General features: G+C 38.9%; 1 protein-coding gene across 1 annotated transcript in view; it reads right to left on the bottom strand.

The window, feature by feature from the left end:
• Positions 1-1907: 1907 nt before the first annotated feature.
• The window catches only part of LOC126273455 (nicalin), a 123668-nt gene continuing 111891 nt past the window's right edge, over positions 1908-13684 (bottom strand). The window contains exons 12-13 of the mRNA XM_049977011.1: positions 2261-2339; positions 1908-2168 (exon numbers count right to left, since the gene is read on the bottom strand). Of these exons, the coding sequence (XP_049832968.1) occupies positions 2103-2168; positions 2261-2339 (145 nt within the window). The 3' untranslated portion in view covers positions 1908-2102. The remainder of the gene's footprint in view (positions 2169-2260; positions 2340-13684) is intronic.

Below are 13684 nucleotides of genomic sequence, written 5' to 3'. Positions count from 1 at the left end.
TTTGCACGTGATCCAGCGACAAACCCGTGAAGACTATTTACAAGATGTATCCTGTTTAAATCTGCACTGAAGAAGCTGATAAATGATCCAAGAGTCACTGCACAGTGCCAATGTGATCTGAAAGCACCAGCTCCTCCTCTGTACACTTGATAACAGTGTGGAGGTGTATGCTGTTCCACAGTGAGCTTTGTGGCATTGGATCTTTCAAGCCCAGAGTCAAGTGTCTTGACAATGACACACTGTTGAAGATATCAGCAGACTATTTGTACAATAAGGCTCTCAATTCTTTTCTTGACAACTATATGGTCCCAGCATATCAGAGGACAGAGCAGAAGAAGAAGAAGAAGAAATACCATAGAACTCGACAGAAGAACGCCACATTACAAATATTGTGACGTCAGGTGATGCATGAAGTACACGGGCCATAATGACAGTCATACATTCTCATTGACAAAGAACGACCCACCACTGTGTACCTACTGTGATAGGACACAAACTAGTGTGCTTGTAATGCCTTCACAGGCTGCACATAAAACACACAGCAAAATCATACAAGTTTGTGCTGTGGTACCCTCCAAATAAATTCCCAATTGATAAGACACAAGAACGTCCGTTTTCCCCCTCCCAGACATCACCTGTCACAAAAATAAGATTGTATGTGGGGAAACAATAACTATTGCCCAATAGTTGCAAAGAGCAATCAAGATAAGCTATCATACAACATGCTTTCCTAAGATGAATGGAGGAAATGTGCAGAGGGGGAGGAGGAATCTATCAAAACTCTGTGGAATGGTTATTTTTAAGGAGCAATATTAGTTTAAATTCGGTATGTTGAGTTACTCCTGAGCTCTGTTAGCTACCAGCGGCTTCCATCCACACTGCAGTGAGGGTATGTGGTTTAATGTCCACTGCTAGCCATTGCACACTGGAGGGTAAAGAGTTGCCACCTTCATCATGAAGCAGATAACATCCAGCTATCTCTCAATATATACATACAGTCTTGTTCTCAGTGCATGTAAGACAGTTTAAGGTCTCAGATGAGAACTTTTTTTATTCAAAAACTGTTTTCAACCCAAAGGCTGGATTGAACACTTCAGTGTTTTACTAACAACGGTTCTACTGGAGGGAACATATCTTTGCCTTCGTCCATAACTTTAGAAATTTCTTACCTTGTCAGGCTAGTTACAGTTTAACAACTGCTGAACAATTCAACATTTTCCACATACATAAAACATTGCCAAAGGTAAAGCAATAACTGACAGACAAGTAATTTTTAGGACCAACAGACGCCTGAATCACCAGACCTTTGGACACGTAGCCCATCACTTACCTATAATTATAAAGCAAATAAATGGCTGTATTTGCGCAACATAGCGGAATGATCAACTGCATAATTTTGATTAACTGTTTCTGGAAAAATAGGTCTGCATTTCAGTATAGAAATGACTGCTCTAGCATTGTAACAACAACAACCTAAAGTTGTCACATCAGAAGACTTAAATATGGTGTGAATTCTTACACTTACATTACACACTTCTACTACATCCATCTATCTTATCCTCCTCATTAAGAATGCCAGAAGGACAAATCATTCTAGCATTTTTCACCAACATGATTTGTATCATTGCCCCATCCATTAAATATCACTGTTAACCATCACAAATCTTAAACAAACCACTATTTTACCCACAGAATGTAAAATTAAGAGTATCTGCCATGCTCAAATGCTTGAATCAACTAACTTTTGTGTTTCCATGTGAGAAATATGTTACTATGATCCATAGAGCACAACAACCATCATGTAAGTAACAAATCATGTATGTTTTCTAGTCATTCTGACAAGGTTGGAGCTACATTTAAAAATGTGGATATTAACACTGGCCATAAGACAAATATAATCAAATTAGTCTTGTTCAATTCTGAATTTCTTTTCTGGAAAGTTTGTACATAACACATTCCATAACATGAATACTTCCTTTATAAAAACAGTATTTCTTGATGTTTCATGAAGGCACTCTACAATTGATTTCTGTCTTAGGAAAGTACATATGTACATAAACTATGTACAATATATTTTAAATTTCTACTACACTGAAGCTTCTCTAATGGACCTTCTGCCTTGTAGCACCCACAATGGACAATACAACAGTATAAAACTGTGGAAAGTTCTGCGAAAGAGAATATAGTACATTAATTACGTTGTCCTAACAAACTTCACAGTTAGTATATATATAGTTACAAGATATAGTTTCATACGTACCTGTATAACAAAATAAATAACAGTGAGGTAGATGGAAATAGCAATTGTTAGAAAGAGATCAAAGACTGCTGGCTTTACACTGAAACAAAAAAAAGAGAGTTAAAACCAGAGTTTTTCCAACACACACACAAACAGAAATGAAACAATGTGACATTTTGTCCACAGAACCCACTAATGGTAATAAACTACCTCAATAAGGCAGTGGTCTCACTGTACGTCACTATTCTAACCCTTATTTTCAATAACTACTATTTCTTCCACTACTTGTCATAAAGTCTGTGCTCCAACTTCAAGTTTGATTTCAATTTGAGAATCCACTTGATTTTACTTTCATGTTATATATCCCAGCAACCAGCAGGAAATGATAAAGTAGCACTAGTGGAAACATTAACTCAGTTGAATTTGGCTTACAGACACTTTTTGGGCATAATTTACATAACAAAATTGTGTTTTATTCCAGACAGTTCTACTACTAAGATACCTAACTTTACACTACTGTGACAAATTGGTGAAATCAGAGAAGAATTCAAAACCTGGTGAAAATTGTCTTCCTCTAGTGCACTTTGAATTGAAGCATCTCATCTTCCTCAAATGTTACAAAAGTTTGATGATCCATTTACAGAAATAGACAAGAAGCTGCATAGGACGATTCTGTGGCCCAAGGGAAAAGCCAGGCCAGCAAAAATGGAACATACAGAGAGGGAAATAAAAGCATAGCAAAGTCCACACTAATGCTAGGTATGCGACTAGCTTGAAGACAGAGTTGAAACATAAATCTGTGCATCACTCTTGATGGGCATACAGCATCAGAAGTTCTAGTAGCATCTGGTGTATCTCAAGAGAGTGCAGTAGGGTTATTACTGTTTAAAATATACATGGCAGCAATTGTTTCATCAAAATATCTCCAGATTCCCTAGGTTGAAATTCCAAATTTCTGAGAACCAATTTTTTCTTGCATGTGAAAGTAAGTTTCACTTCAGTATTTTTTACAGTGACAAATGAAACTTAGTTGCCACATCTTTTACTAGTGATTATTCCCAATCTCAGCCAAGATTTAAAATTTATTGACAATCCTGTAAGTTCAGGTCTTACTGCCCACAGAAATTCCTTTGTTAATGTGATTCACCACCACACCACGCCACGCCACGACATTGTTTGTTTGCAAAATGCCCCCTTACAACTTCTTGTACTACTACAGCTATGTAGTGTGTGTATGTGTGTGTGTGTGTGTGGAGGGGGGGGGGGTATTGTTATGATGATGATGATGATGATGATGATTATGAAGAAGATGGTGATGGTGATGAAGAGGGGAGAGGGTGAAACCCAATGCCAAAATGCCCCACTACATAGCTGCCAACCTTAATGTTCCCATCCGATTGACTGATCGCCATCAGCAATGTTGCAGGTCTTCACTTCATGAGACATCATACCACTGAGTGATAACTTAGAATATGAGAAATCACACATACATGATTCAAACTGTCCTCACTGGAATGTAATATCAATAGTATTACATAGCACTGATGTATCACATTTCAAACCGGACTCTTCACACTACAGTCATTGTTGACAAAGCACACTGCAAGAAAGTAGTAGTACTAGTCTTCAGTCCAGAGATTTGTTTGATGCAGCTCTCCATGCTACTCTATCCTGTGCAAGCTGTCTCATCTCCAAGTAACTACTGCAACCTACATCCTTTTGAATCTGCTTAGTGTATTCATCTCTGTCTCTCTCTTCAATTTTTACCATTAATTGGTGATCCCTTGGTGTCTCAAAATATGCCCTATCGATTGGTCCCTTCTTTTGGTCAGGTTGTGCCACACATTTCTTGTCTCCCCAATTCTATTCAGTACCTCCTCATTAGCTATGTGATCTACCCATCTAATCTTCAGCATTCTTCTGTAGCACCACATTTCAAAACCTTCTATTCTCTTCTTGTCTGAACTATTTACCATCCATGTTTCACTTCTATACATAGCTACACTCCATACAAATACTTTCAGAAATGACTTCCTGACACATCTATACTCGATGTTAACAAATTTCTCTTCTTCAGAAACACTTTCCTTGCCATATCCAGTCTGTATTTTATATCCTCTCTGTATTGATCATCAGTTATTTTGCTCTGCAAATAGCAAAACTCATCTACAACTTTAAGTGTCATTTCCTAATCCAATTCCCTCAGCATCACCTGATTTAATTCGAGTACACACTATTATCCATGTTTTACTTTTGTTGATGTTCATCTTATATCATCCTTTCAAGACACTGTCCATTCCATTCAACTGCTCTTCCAAGTCCTTTGCAGTATGACAAAATTACTGTGTCATCACCAAACGTCTAAGTTTTAATTTCTCCTCCATGGATTTTAATCCCTACTCCATTTTTTTTTTCTTTTGTTTCCTTTACTGCTTGCTTAATATACAGACTGAATAATATCGGGAATATCCTGCAGCCCTGTCTCACTCCCTTTGCAATCACTGCTTCCCTTCCATGTCCCTTAACTCTTACAATGGCTATCTGATTTCTGTACAAATTGTGAATAGCCTTTTTCTCCCTTTATTTCCCCTTGCACCTTCAGTATCAAAGCCTAAATATTCATTACTGATCTACAAGACATGGGTGTACCAATATGGATCCATATTTGTATTTTTACACGGTTATAAACCCAAAAAATTAAAAAAAAAGCAAGGTGGGAAGATCCTTCTTGTTCTTCCTGACAACATAATTTTTTTTTCCTTCTCCTTTACTTGCTCTAGTTTTCTTAATAGTACATATAAGACACCTATATGAAATGGATAGTTTCTTATTAAAGCTGTATCTCTATAAAAGTTGATTCTGTAAGGGATCCGTGATCCCTTACGAACATAGGTGCTAGTATCCGACGCCCAGCTAGATAGACAGGAATCGATTGTCGAGCACTGCAGAAGGCAGTGAGACTAGTGTTGAGTACGCAGTGTAGTACTGGAGTGTGTCGAGTGAAAAGGAGTGCGGGAAAGACGGGCAAGAACGGTGGTCGAGTAAAATTCACCCGAGTAGGGTGAGTGAGCACGTCCCCCTGATCGTAGTGGGGCTGACCCTCACTAATACCAATTCGCAAGTGATATACAACAGAAAGTGACAAGTGCCGAATTACGTGTTTCGCGTCAACCGCGTCAGCCAGCAACAACCATGGATTGCAGTGAGGATTGTTGTGAATGTTAACAATCAGCATTGTGTGTGATGAAGTACTGAAAATCAACAACCAATAAAAAGATATAACCGTGATTAGACGTGTAAGGCAAAGGTAGCAACTGCCTCAGCATTTGTGTGTTAGTAGGAAATATATATATATGTACAGTTTGTACGTCGCAACCTTCGTGGTCCTTAATAATAGACAAACTTTCAATTGTTCCACTATTCAGTCTCAGAATAGCCGCACTCGGTTGAAATATCCCCAAAAACACAGCAGGAAAATCGATAGCCTTTCGTCCATTAAGCACACGGTCATATAATCATAATAATTAATTGTTTGGTGGCTTCGATAAATTACACAAAACCCAATAAGGATTTAATCGGGGGTGTTTCAATTCACAGGATAATTTTCAGACTACTGATAACTCTACAATTTGAACTTACGGGAAAATTGTCTTAAAAGAAAATTCTTGATTTAAGTTTCATAAAAACCATGCAAAGGTGAAATTTGCTACAAGAAAGTAATTGTTTCTAAATTAATAAAGCCCATTTGAATGACCTCTTTCTCCTCTTTCCAGTGCTTGACTTTAATGACAGCTTTACGACCTGTAACATCTGGAATTTCCCCAATGCCAACTTCCTGAATTGTGCAAGTCGGAACTCTCCCTACAGCATGTCCTTTAGTGCTGAAAACCCCCTTGGCCTTCAGTAGCCTATTCCCTTCCCCTCCCCTTCCCTACTACTCTGCCCTTCCCCTCCCAGCATCCGAATGCTGCACCTAGTAGTCCACTATCCTGTCCCAACCACGTCCCTGCATACTCACACAGGCAGCACTAGCATCTCCCAACTATCTTGCTATGTGTCCCCCTTCCCATCTCATGCCTATTCTGTACTCCCACTACCCAGTGGAGCAGACATTGTTGCTCACCTCAGATACAATTGGTCTTTAGTACCTAGAGATGACAGGGGCCACATGAGTGAGAATTGTGTGATGAAGGACAGCTTGATAGGTTTCTAGAATTTGTTTTCACCGTGTCTGCCTGCGAATCAACACCTCCCTATTCTTTCCATATTGTTGTAACATCCTGGATTTCCCGTTGTTTTGTATTTCGAAAGTTCCACAAGTACTGAGCAGTTCTTTTCGTTCTCGAACTACAGGAAGAGTTTAGAGTTGTGGTGAACAACAATGCATCAACTTTGAAATGCCAACAATCAGAATATAGCCAAGGAAAACATTGCATTGCATCTTCATTCTACTGCTTATGAATTAAGGAATTATTTCGAAAGTCATTCATACTAAAAACTACTTGTACTAGAAAGTTCCATTCTAAATTTATGTTTTTTTTTAAAAAATTACAATAGTCTTGATCGAATAAAAACATTTGTTAAAATGGTGACCAGTTTCAGTCTGTTTTTAAAACCACCTTCAGACAGTTCTCTGTAATACAAATATGTTTACACACTTAGAGGGGCATCCAACAAGTACAGTAACCAATTAAAAACATTTAAAAATAAGAAGAAAATGTTCCCAGAGTGGCAGGCAGAGCTGGTTAACGGAGCAGATACTATCTGTTGAGTCACGAATGTAAGCTGCTGGATAGCGTTGAGAGGCTATAAGGATAAGTACGAGAGACTGCTCAGCATCTCCCACATGGTGACAGTTGTGGTCAGCACGGGGCACAGTAAGTAAAAACATTATTTTTGTAATGTACGTACAAAGTAGTAGCATGCAATAATATGCAAAAGCTGAAGTCTAGACTACATAAAACAAAACTTAACTGCCAGGGGAAACATTTTATCACACTAAATTGTGTACAATTACAGTTTGTAAACCAATAGCATGGCGTGGGATCCAGCGATCGCACAGATGAGGTAGGCACATCTAATGTCGAATCAATGTATGCCCATATACAGCGATGCTGTGGGTATCATTGACATCACAGTTGAGAGTTAGCATATATAATAGTGTACCAGCAGCCCACTGGCGCGCACACACACACACACACACACACACACACACACACACACACACACGTTATAGTTATGGATATTTCTCCGCTTCTACCACGTATTCCAAATTAAACATTTGTTCGCACATTGTGCAACCCAATGGTAAGAATGCAACCAGAATATTGGGAGACCAGGTGACTATCATGTGGGGTCGCATAGCATCTGAGTTGCAGCGACTCTGGGATGCCACTACTGAAATGTACTACTCTGAACGACCCCACCTAATCACACATGCTGAGTCACTTGGTTACGGAGTATCTCAGTTGCCCTGAGACTTAATTATCACCGTGTGAATAGGACCTTAGTGTGCACAGATATCAAGGGGTGTGTGTGTGTGTGTGTGTGTGTGTGTGTGTGTGTGTGTGTGTGTGTGTGTGTGTGTGGGGAGGGGGGGGGGGGGGGGGGAGGAGGACTGATGCAGTCACAGAATACACATGCACCAAAGGTGAACGACTAATATCTGTGAAACGTGGAATCTTCTCAGTCGAATGTGGCATCTCTGATAGCTGTAGACAAATCAGTGTGATTGTGTGTGGCGAAACATGTTTATCACATACGTGTTTCCAAGATGGTTGAAGAGATGTTGAAGATGACTCACAACCAGGATGCATTTCAACATCAGAAACAGATGAAAATATCAGAAAGGAAGCTAATTTGATTCAATATGACCACAGACTCTGCATTCGACTGATTGCTTGCTCAAACTGTAGGAGTTGACAAAGAATGCATAAGGCGAATTTTACATAACCAGTTTACCATGAGAAAAGCGTGTGCATAACTGTTGCTCAACATTTTCACTAGCAAACAAAAAGTAGCTCATGAATATACTTGTACAGACACTTTAAATACCACTGAAACTGATCCCAATTTCTTGGAGAGAGTGACAACATGTGATCCAGAAACTACGTGCCCATCCATGCACTGGAAGTGCCCAACTTCACTGAGACCCAAAGAAGCTTGAATGAGCAAATCAAGATTCAAAACAATGATTATTGTTTTTGAGTCTGGAACTGCGTTATCTTCACTGGGTTCCTGAAGGTCAAATTATTAATCAACATTACTATCTTGAGGTCCTTGCTCAAATCTGTGGATAAAGAAAGACTACTGCACTGTCTGTCAAAAAGGCTTCTAGCAACATACAGCATCCCATTGTTACACCACCCATCTTATTCACCTGTCATAGCACCATATGACATACCTATTACCCAAGGTCAAATCTACAGTAAAAGAAATAAAATTTCAGTCCACTGAAGCAGCCGAAGAAAAAGCGACACACGTCATGAGAGATCTCACAAAGGAAGACTTGTATCCATCAATGGAAAATTAACCTGCAGCATTATAGGGATAGAGGAAGGGAGTATACTGAGTGTGACTGTTAGATATTTAAGTTTTAAAAATAAATTGTTTCATAGCAATAGTCCTATTTTATGACTACACCTCAAACACCGCAATTGTAGCCTCAATAGTAATACTTAATGGATCACCATAAGAGGAAATATTTATTGAGATGCATAATAAAATATACAAAATATGATAATTGTTAATGGAAATGGTGTAAGTATATAACTTTAAAAGCTTAACAGAGGGGTCAATCATTAAAACAGGAAATGAAGCCATCAAAGAAATATTTTTCTCTAAAATCTAACTGCTCATTCAGTGAAGATAATGGCTTATTTTTGTGATGTGCATAAATTTCTCTCTGTTCTAGTGTATTTAATAAAATTCCTTTGGGGGGGGGGGGGTATTATAGAGAATTTGTATATTATTATGAATTAACCCTTTGGAATGATTCCTCTGGATCAGGTGCATGCCAAATAATGATTTACCACGGGTGGCACTTGCTGTATGATCTCTAAACCAAATGGAGCAATTACAGCCTGCCTGTCAGACATGTTTAAGTCAGCACACACAATTTTATGAACACCAGAAATTAAATATTTACTACTGTCTTTACAAATAGTGTTTGAACCTACTCTAAGAGATTACCAGTGGTGAAAAACTGCAGTCAGTTCAGTGTTTATAAATTACTTATTTGTGCTCTAAGAAGAAAAAAGAAGGCACACCATGAAGGAATTACCTGAATGGGATGGGATGGGAATCTATAGATTTGATGTACATGTACCCACAAACGATTACACTTAAAAAAAAGGTGATAATTTATTCAAGTGAGAGCTTCACAAATTGAGCAATTCGATAACAAGTTGGTCCACTTCTGTCCCTTATGCAAGTAGTTATTCAGCTTGGCACTGAGAGTTTTTGGATGTTCTACTGAGGGATACTGTCCCAAATTCTATCCAAATGATGTGTTAGATCATCTAAATCATGAGCTGGTTAGAGGTCCCTGTCCATAATGCTCCAAACATTCTCACTGGGGGAGAGATCTGGTGACTTTACTGGCCATCGTAAGGTTTGCCAAGTATGAAGACAAGCAGTAGCAGCTCTCACCCTGTTTGGTCAGCATTGTCCTGCTGAAATATAAACCCAGGGTGACTTGCCATGAATGGCAACAAAAAAACAGCATAAAATATCATCAACATTCTGCTTGCTGTAAGGGTGTCGCAAAATGATGATCAACGGGGCCCTACTATGAAAGGAAATGGCACCCCAGGCCATCACTCCTGGTTGTTGGGCCATATGAAGTGTGACAGTCATGTTAGTATCCCACTGCTGTCTGGGGCATCTCCATACATATCCTCACTCATCATTCGGACTCAGAATTGTCTTCAGTGATGAGTCCCACTTCAAACTATCTCAGTAAATTATGTTCCACACCATATGTGCCTTACACCACTGCAAACACGTTTGTTGGTGTACCTAGTTCAATGATAGTCAGTGAAAGAGGTGCCACGAGCTAAGTGTCCTTTCTGTGAGCTGCCTGTTATTGGTCATTGTCATCGCGGAAGCACCATTGGCACATTGCATCGATGATAATGGTGAATCCGGGGCTCCAAGTGCCTCTCTACAATTGCTTGGTCCTCTCATTCCGTCATCCCTTTAGGTCGCCAATTCCGTCTTGAAACTTCGTTCAACCATGGTTCACCCATTCCTGTCAATGTTGTCGAATAGTGGCATCGTTCCTATTCAAATGTCGAGAGATGACGATTACTCCATACAGCTTCTCTGAGCCCAACAACATATCCTCTCTCAAATGTTGACATTTGCATATATTGTTCATGTGCCTGTCTGCAAGGCGTAATTACTCTTCAATACAGTACACAGAATGAAATTTGCAAAGACCTTATGTGCTGGTATCAACATGTTCTGTTTACTATTCTTGCCATCTGCATGACGAAATTGCACTGCAGCATCACACATTCATCCATCAGCCACCAAAGTTTACAATTCTGAATTTTCTGTCAATACCTTTATAAGTATCAATTGGTGACCGATTTGCAAGCTCCTTTGTGGACAATATGCCATTCAAAACTTAACTACCAATAAAAACATTTGTTAAACATCAGACTCATCTTTTATTTTTCTGACAAGCTGATGGTGTAACCCATCATTTTCCATAAAATGACTTGTTACATCGGCATCTGCATCTGCTAGTAAGCACTCCCTTCTTAATGAATGTCCAAGGAGTTCTTTTTCCTTTCTCTTAAAACCTTCAGCAGACATCTCCTCTCACCTACTCTTTCCAATACTTTTTCATTACTCACTCTTACCATCCGGCTTATTCTCTCCATTCTCCTCCACATCCGCATCTCAAATGCTTGTAACCTTTTTTCATCCTCTCATCTCGGCATCTGTTTCTGCCCCATATAGTGACACACTTGAGGCAAAACATTTGCCAAGCCTTCTCCTAGACCTTTAATTTGCCACATAAAGAGTCTCCTCTTTCTGTTGAATGCCTCCTTCGCTATGGCAGTTCGAGTTTTCAGCTCCTGGTGACATTAAGTCTTCAGTTATTATGCTTTCAAGATATTTAAAGGCACTTACCTGTAACTGTACATAATGTATTCTGACAAATGGTTCCTGTAGCAGTTATGTTTTGTTTTTCTTTAGCTTTGATTATACCTTTTGTATGTACATTATTTTTTGTGATGCTTTTACTTACTGTGCACCTTACTGGCTGCTATTGACATTGCATGAAAGACAGTGGACTGAGCCCCTCTCCCCCCCCCACTATCCACTCAACAGATCATGCCTACTCTATTCATCACCTCTGCCTACCACTGCTGGGTGTATTTTCTTTCAATTATTCTTATGTTTGTTTATTTTAATTTGTAACTCTTGTTGTCAGATGTCCCTGTAAGTCTGTAAATGCACTTACATTTCAGAGAACAGTCTGAACATGGTCTTAAAAACACACAAACTGGTCACCATTTTACTAAATGTTTTTATGTGATCCACTTTTTTTATTTAAAATAAATGTCACTTCCATCACTGTTCTTCCAAAAGATTTTACAAAAATTATTAAAAAAAATTTTATTTCAAAAATTCAATAAAATGGTTTTGCAGCCCTGATTTTTTTGATTTCAAAAATGCCTGCTTTCATTAAAATAATGTGTTCATTTCCTCATGATACAAGTTAGAAAATTTCACTTTCTCGGAACTTTTTGGCAGCCTTTGAGAATCCCAACATACCTTAAAATCAACCTCATAAAGCAGTACCTATGAGGGCCATTCAGTAATTAGAGAGATAAATTGGTCTCAGGGAAAAAACTGTTAGTAGGGCAAGTTTGGTACTTTTATGGCTAAGTCGGCATCACTGAGATGAGCCCTGATCAGCTGATTTATCAATATTGTTTTGTTTACAACCTCAAAAATTCATTTCAAGATGATAAGTCCACATAAGTTGAACAACATTCTATTATTCGGGTTGTTTTTTTAACTTGCTGGAGGTGAGAAACCAGTGAATATGTACTGTATAATGTCTGGAGTTTATGGTGAAGGTTATATGAAACATGCAAATTTTTACAAGTGGGCAGAGCAGTTCAAAAATGGTCATGACTCAGTGACTGACGGACACTGTTCTGGCTGAGCAGTTGCAGTTTCCACTCCCTCACCTGAAAGTCAAATTGATGACATTATTCATGCCGACTGTCATGTGACTGTGGAAATGATAGTTGATAACATTGAAGGTAGTACTGGTACACTTCAAAACATTAACTGTAATAAGCTTAAGTACCGCAAAACTTCCAAGATGGGTCCCGAAGGAGTAGACGCTGTTACACAAGGAAACAAGGTTGAGAGTGTCTACAGAGCTAAAGGAATGTTATGAAAGACAAAGTGAGCACTTCCCCAACAAAATTTTAACTTGTGATGAAACTTTATTTCACTATTAAGCCAGAATCAAAGACACAGCATGGAGTGGACACGCACCAAGTAACACGTCAAGAAAAAATTCAAAACCGAAGAATCAGCAGTAAAAGTCATTTTGATGGTGTTTGGGGATGCTGAAGGTCCAGTTTTCTATTGATTATCTTTAAGAGCAGCGTACAATGAACAGCCAATACTATTAGGATTTGTTTTTTTAAACAAGGTGAAGCCAGCCATGAGAGAGAGAGACGCCGTGGATCTCAGAGGAGAGGTGTGATTTTCCAGCAAGACAACACACATCCTCATATTGTTCAATTAACCCGTAAAACCATCGACAAAATGGGCTAGGAAGTACTACCTCATCCCCCTTACTTACAGTAAGGATCTAGCACCTAGTGATTTCCATTTGTTTGGTGCACTGAAGGAGGTGTTATGTGCGAAGAGGTTCCAGGACAACGAGGACATGAAAAAGTTTGTGGGAAACTGGTTCAACCATCAAGATAAAGAGTTATTTGCAGCCAGAATAAAAACCCTTGTAGCCTGTTGAAACAAGTGCATAAATGTTTGAGGGGATTATGTCGAAAAGTAGAAAAAAGTATTGTTCTGTAAAAATAAATGCTTTTCCTCGAGACAATTTCGTCTCTTTAATAATTTCACAGCAACGAATGGGTGGTTAAAGGAAATGGGGAGAGTTATGGGAAAGTCGCCCAGAGCCCTGGGTCAGGTGAGACTTAGTGGACAATATGACAAGGAAGGACTGGTTGTTGGTACCTCTATGGACAATATTTGAAAAACCGGAAAACTATAATGTGAAAGACTAAGTAATAATGATGTAAATAAAATAGAAAGAAACTTCCACATGGGAAAAATATATTAAAAACAAAGATTCCAAGACTTACCAAGCGGAAAAGCGCCGGCAGACAGGCACACACACACACACACACACACACACACACACACACACACACACACACACAC

This window comes from Schistocerca gregaria, chromosome 5 (genome assembly GCF_023897955.1).
Source record: "Schistocerca gregaria isolate iqSchGreg1 chromosome 5, iqSchGreg1.2, whole genome shotgun sequence".
NCBI lineage: Eukaryota > Metazoa > Arthropoda > Insecta > Orthoptera > Acrididae > Schistocerca > Schistocerca gregaria.
This window is presented reverse-complemented; position numbering and strand designations above follow the sequence as displayed.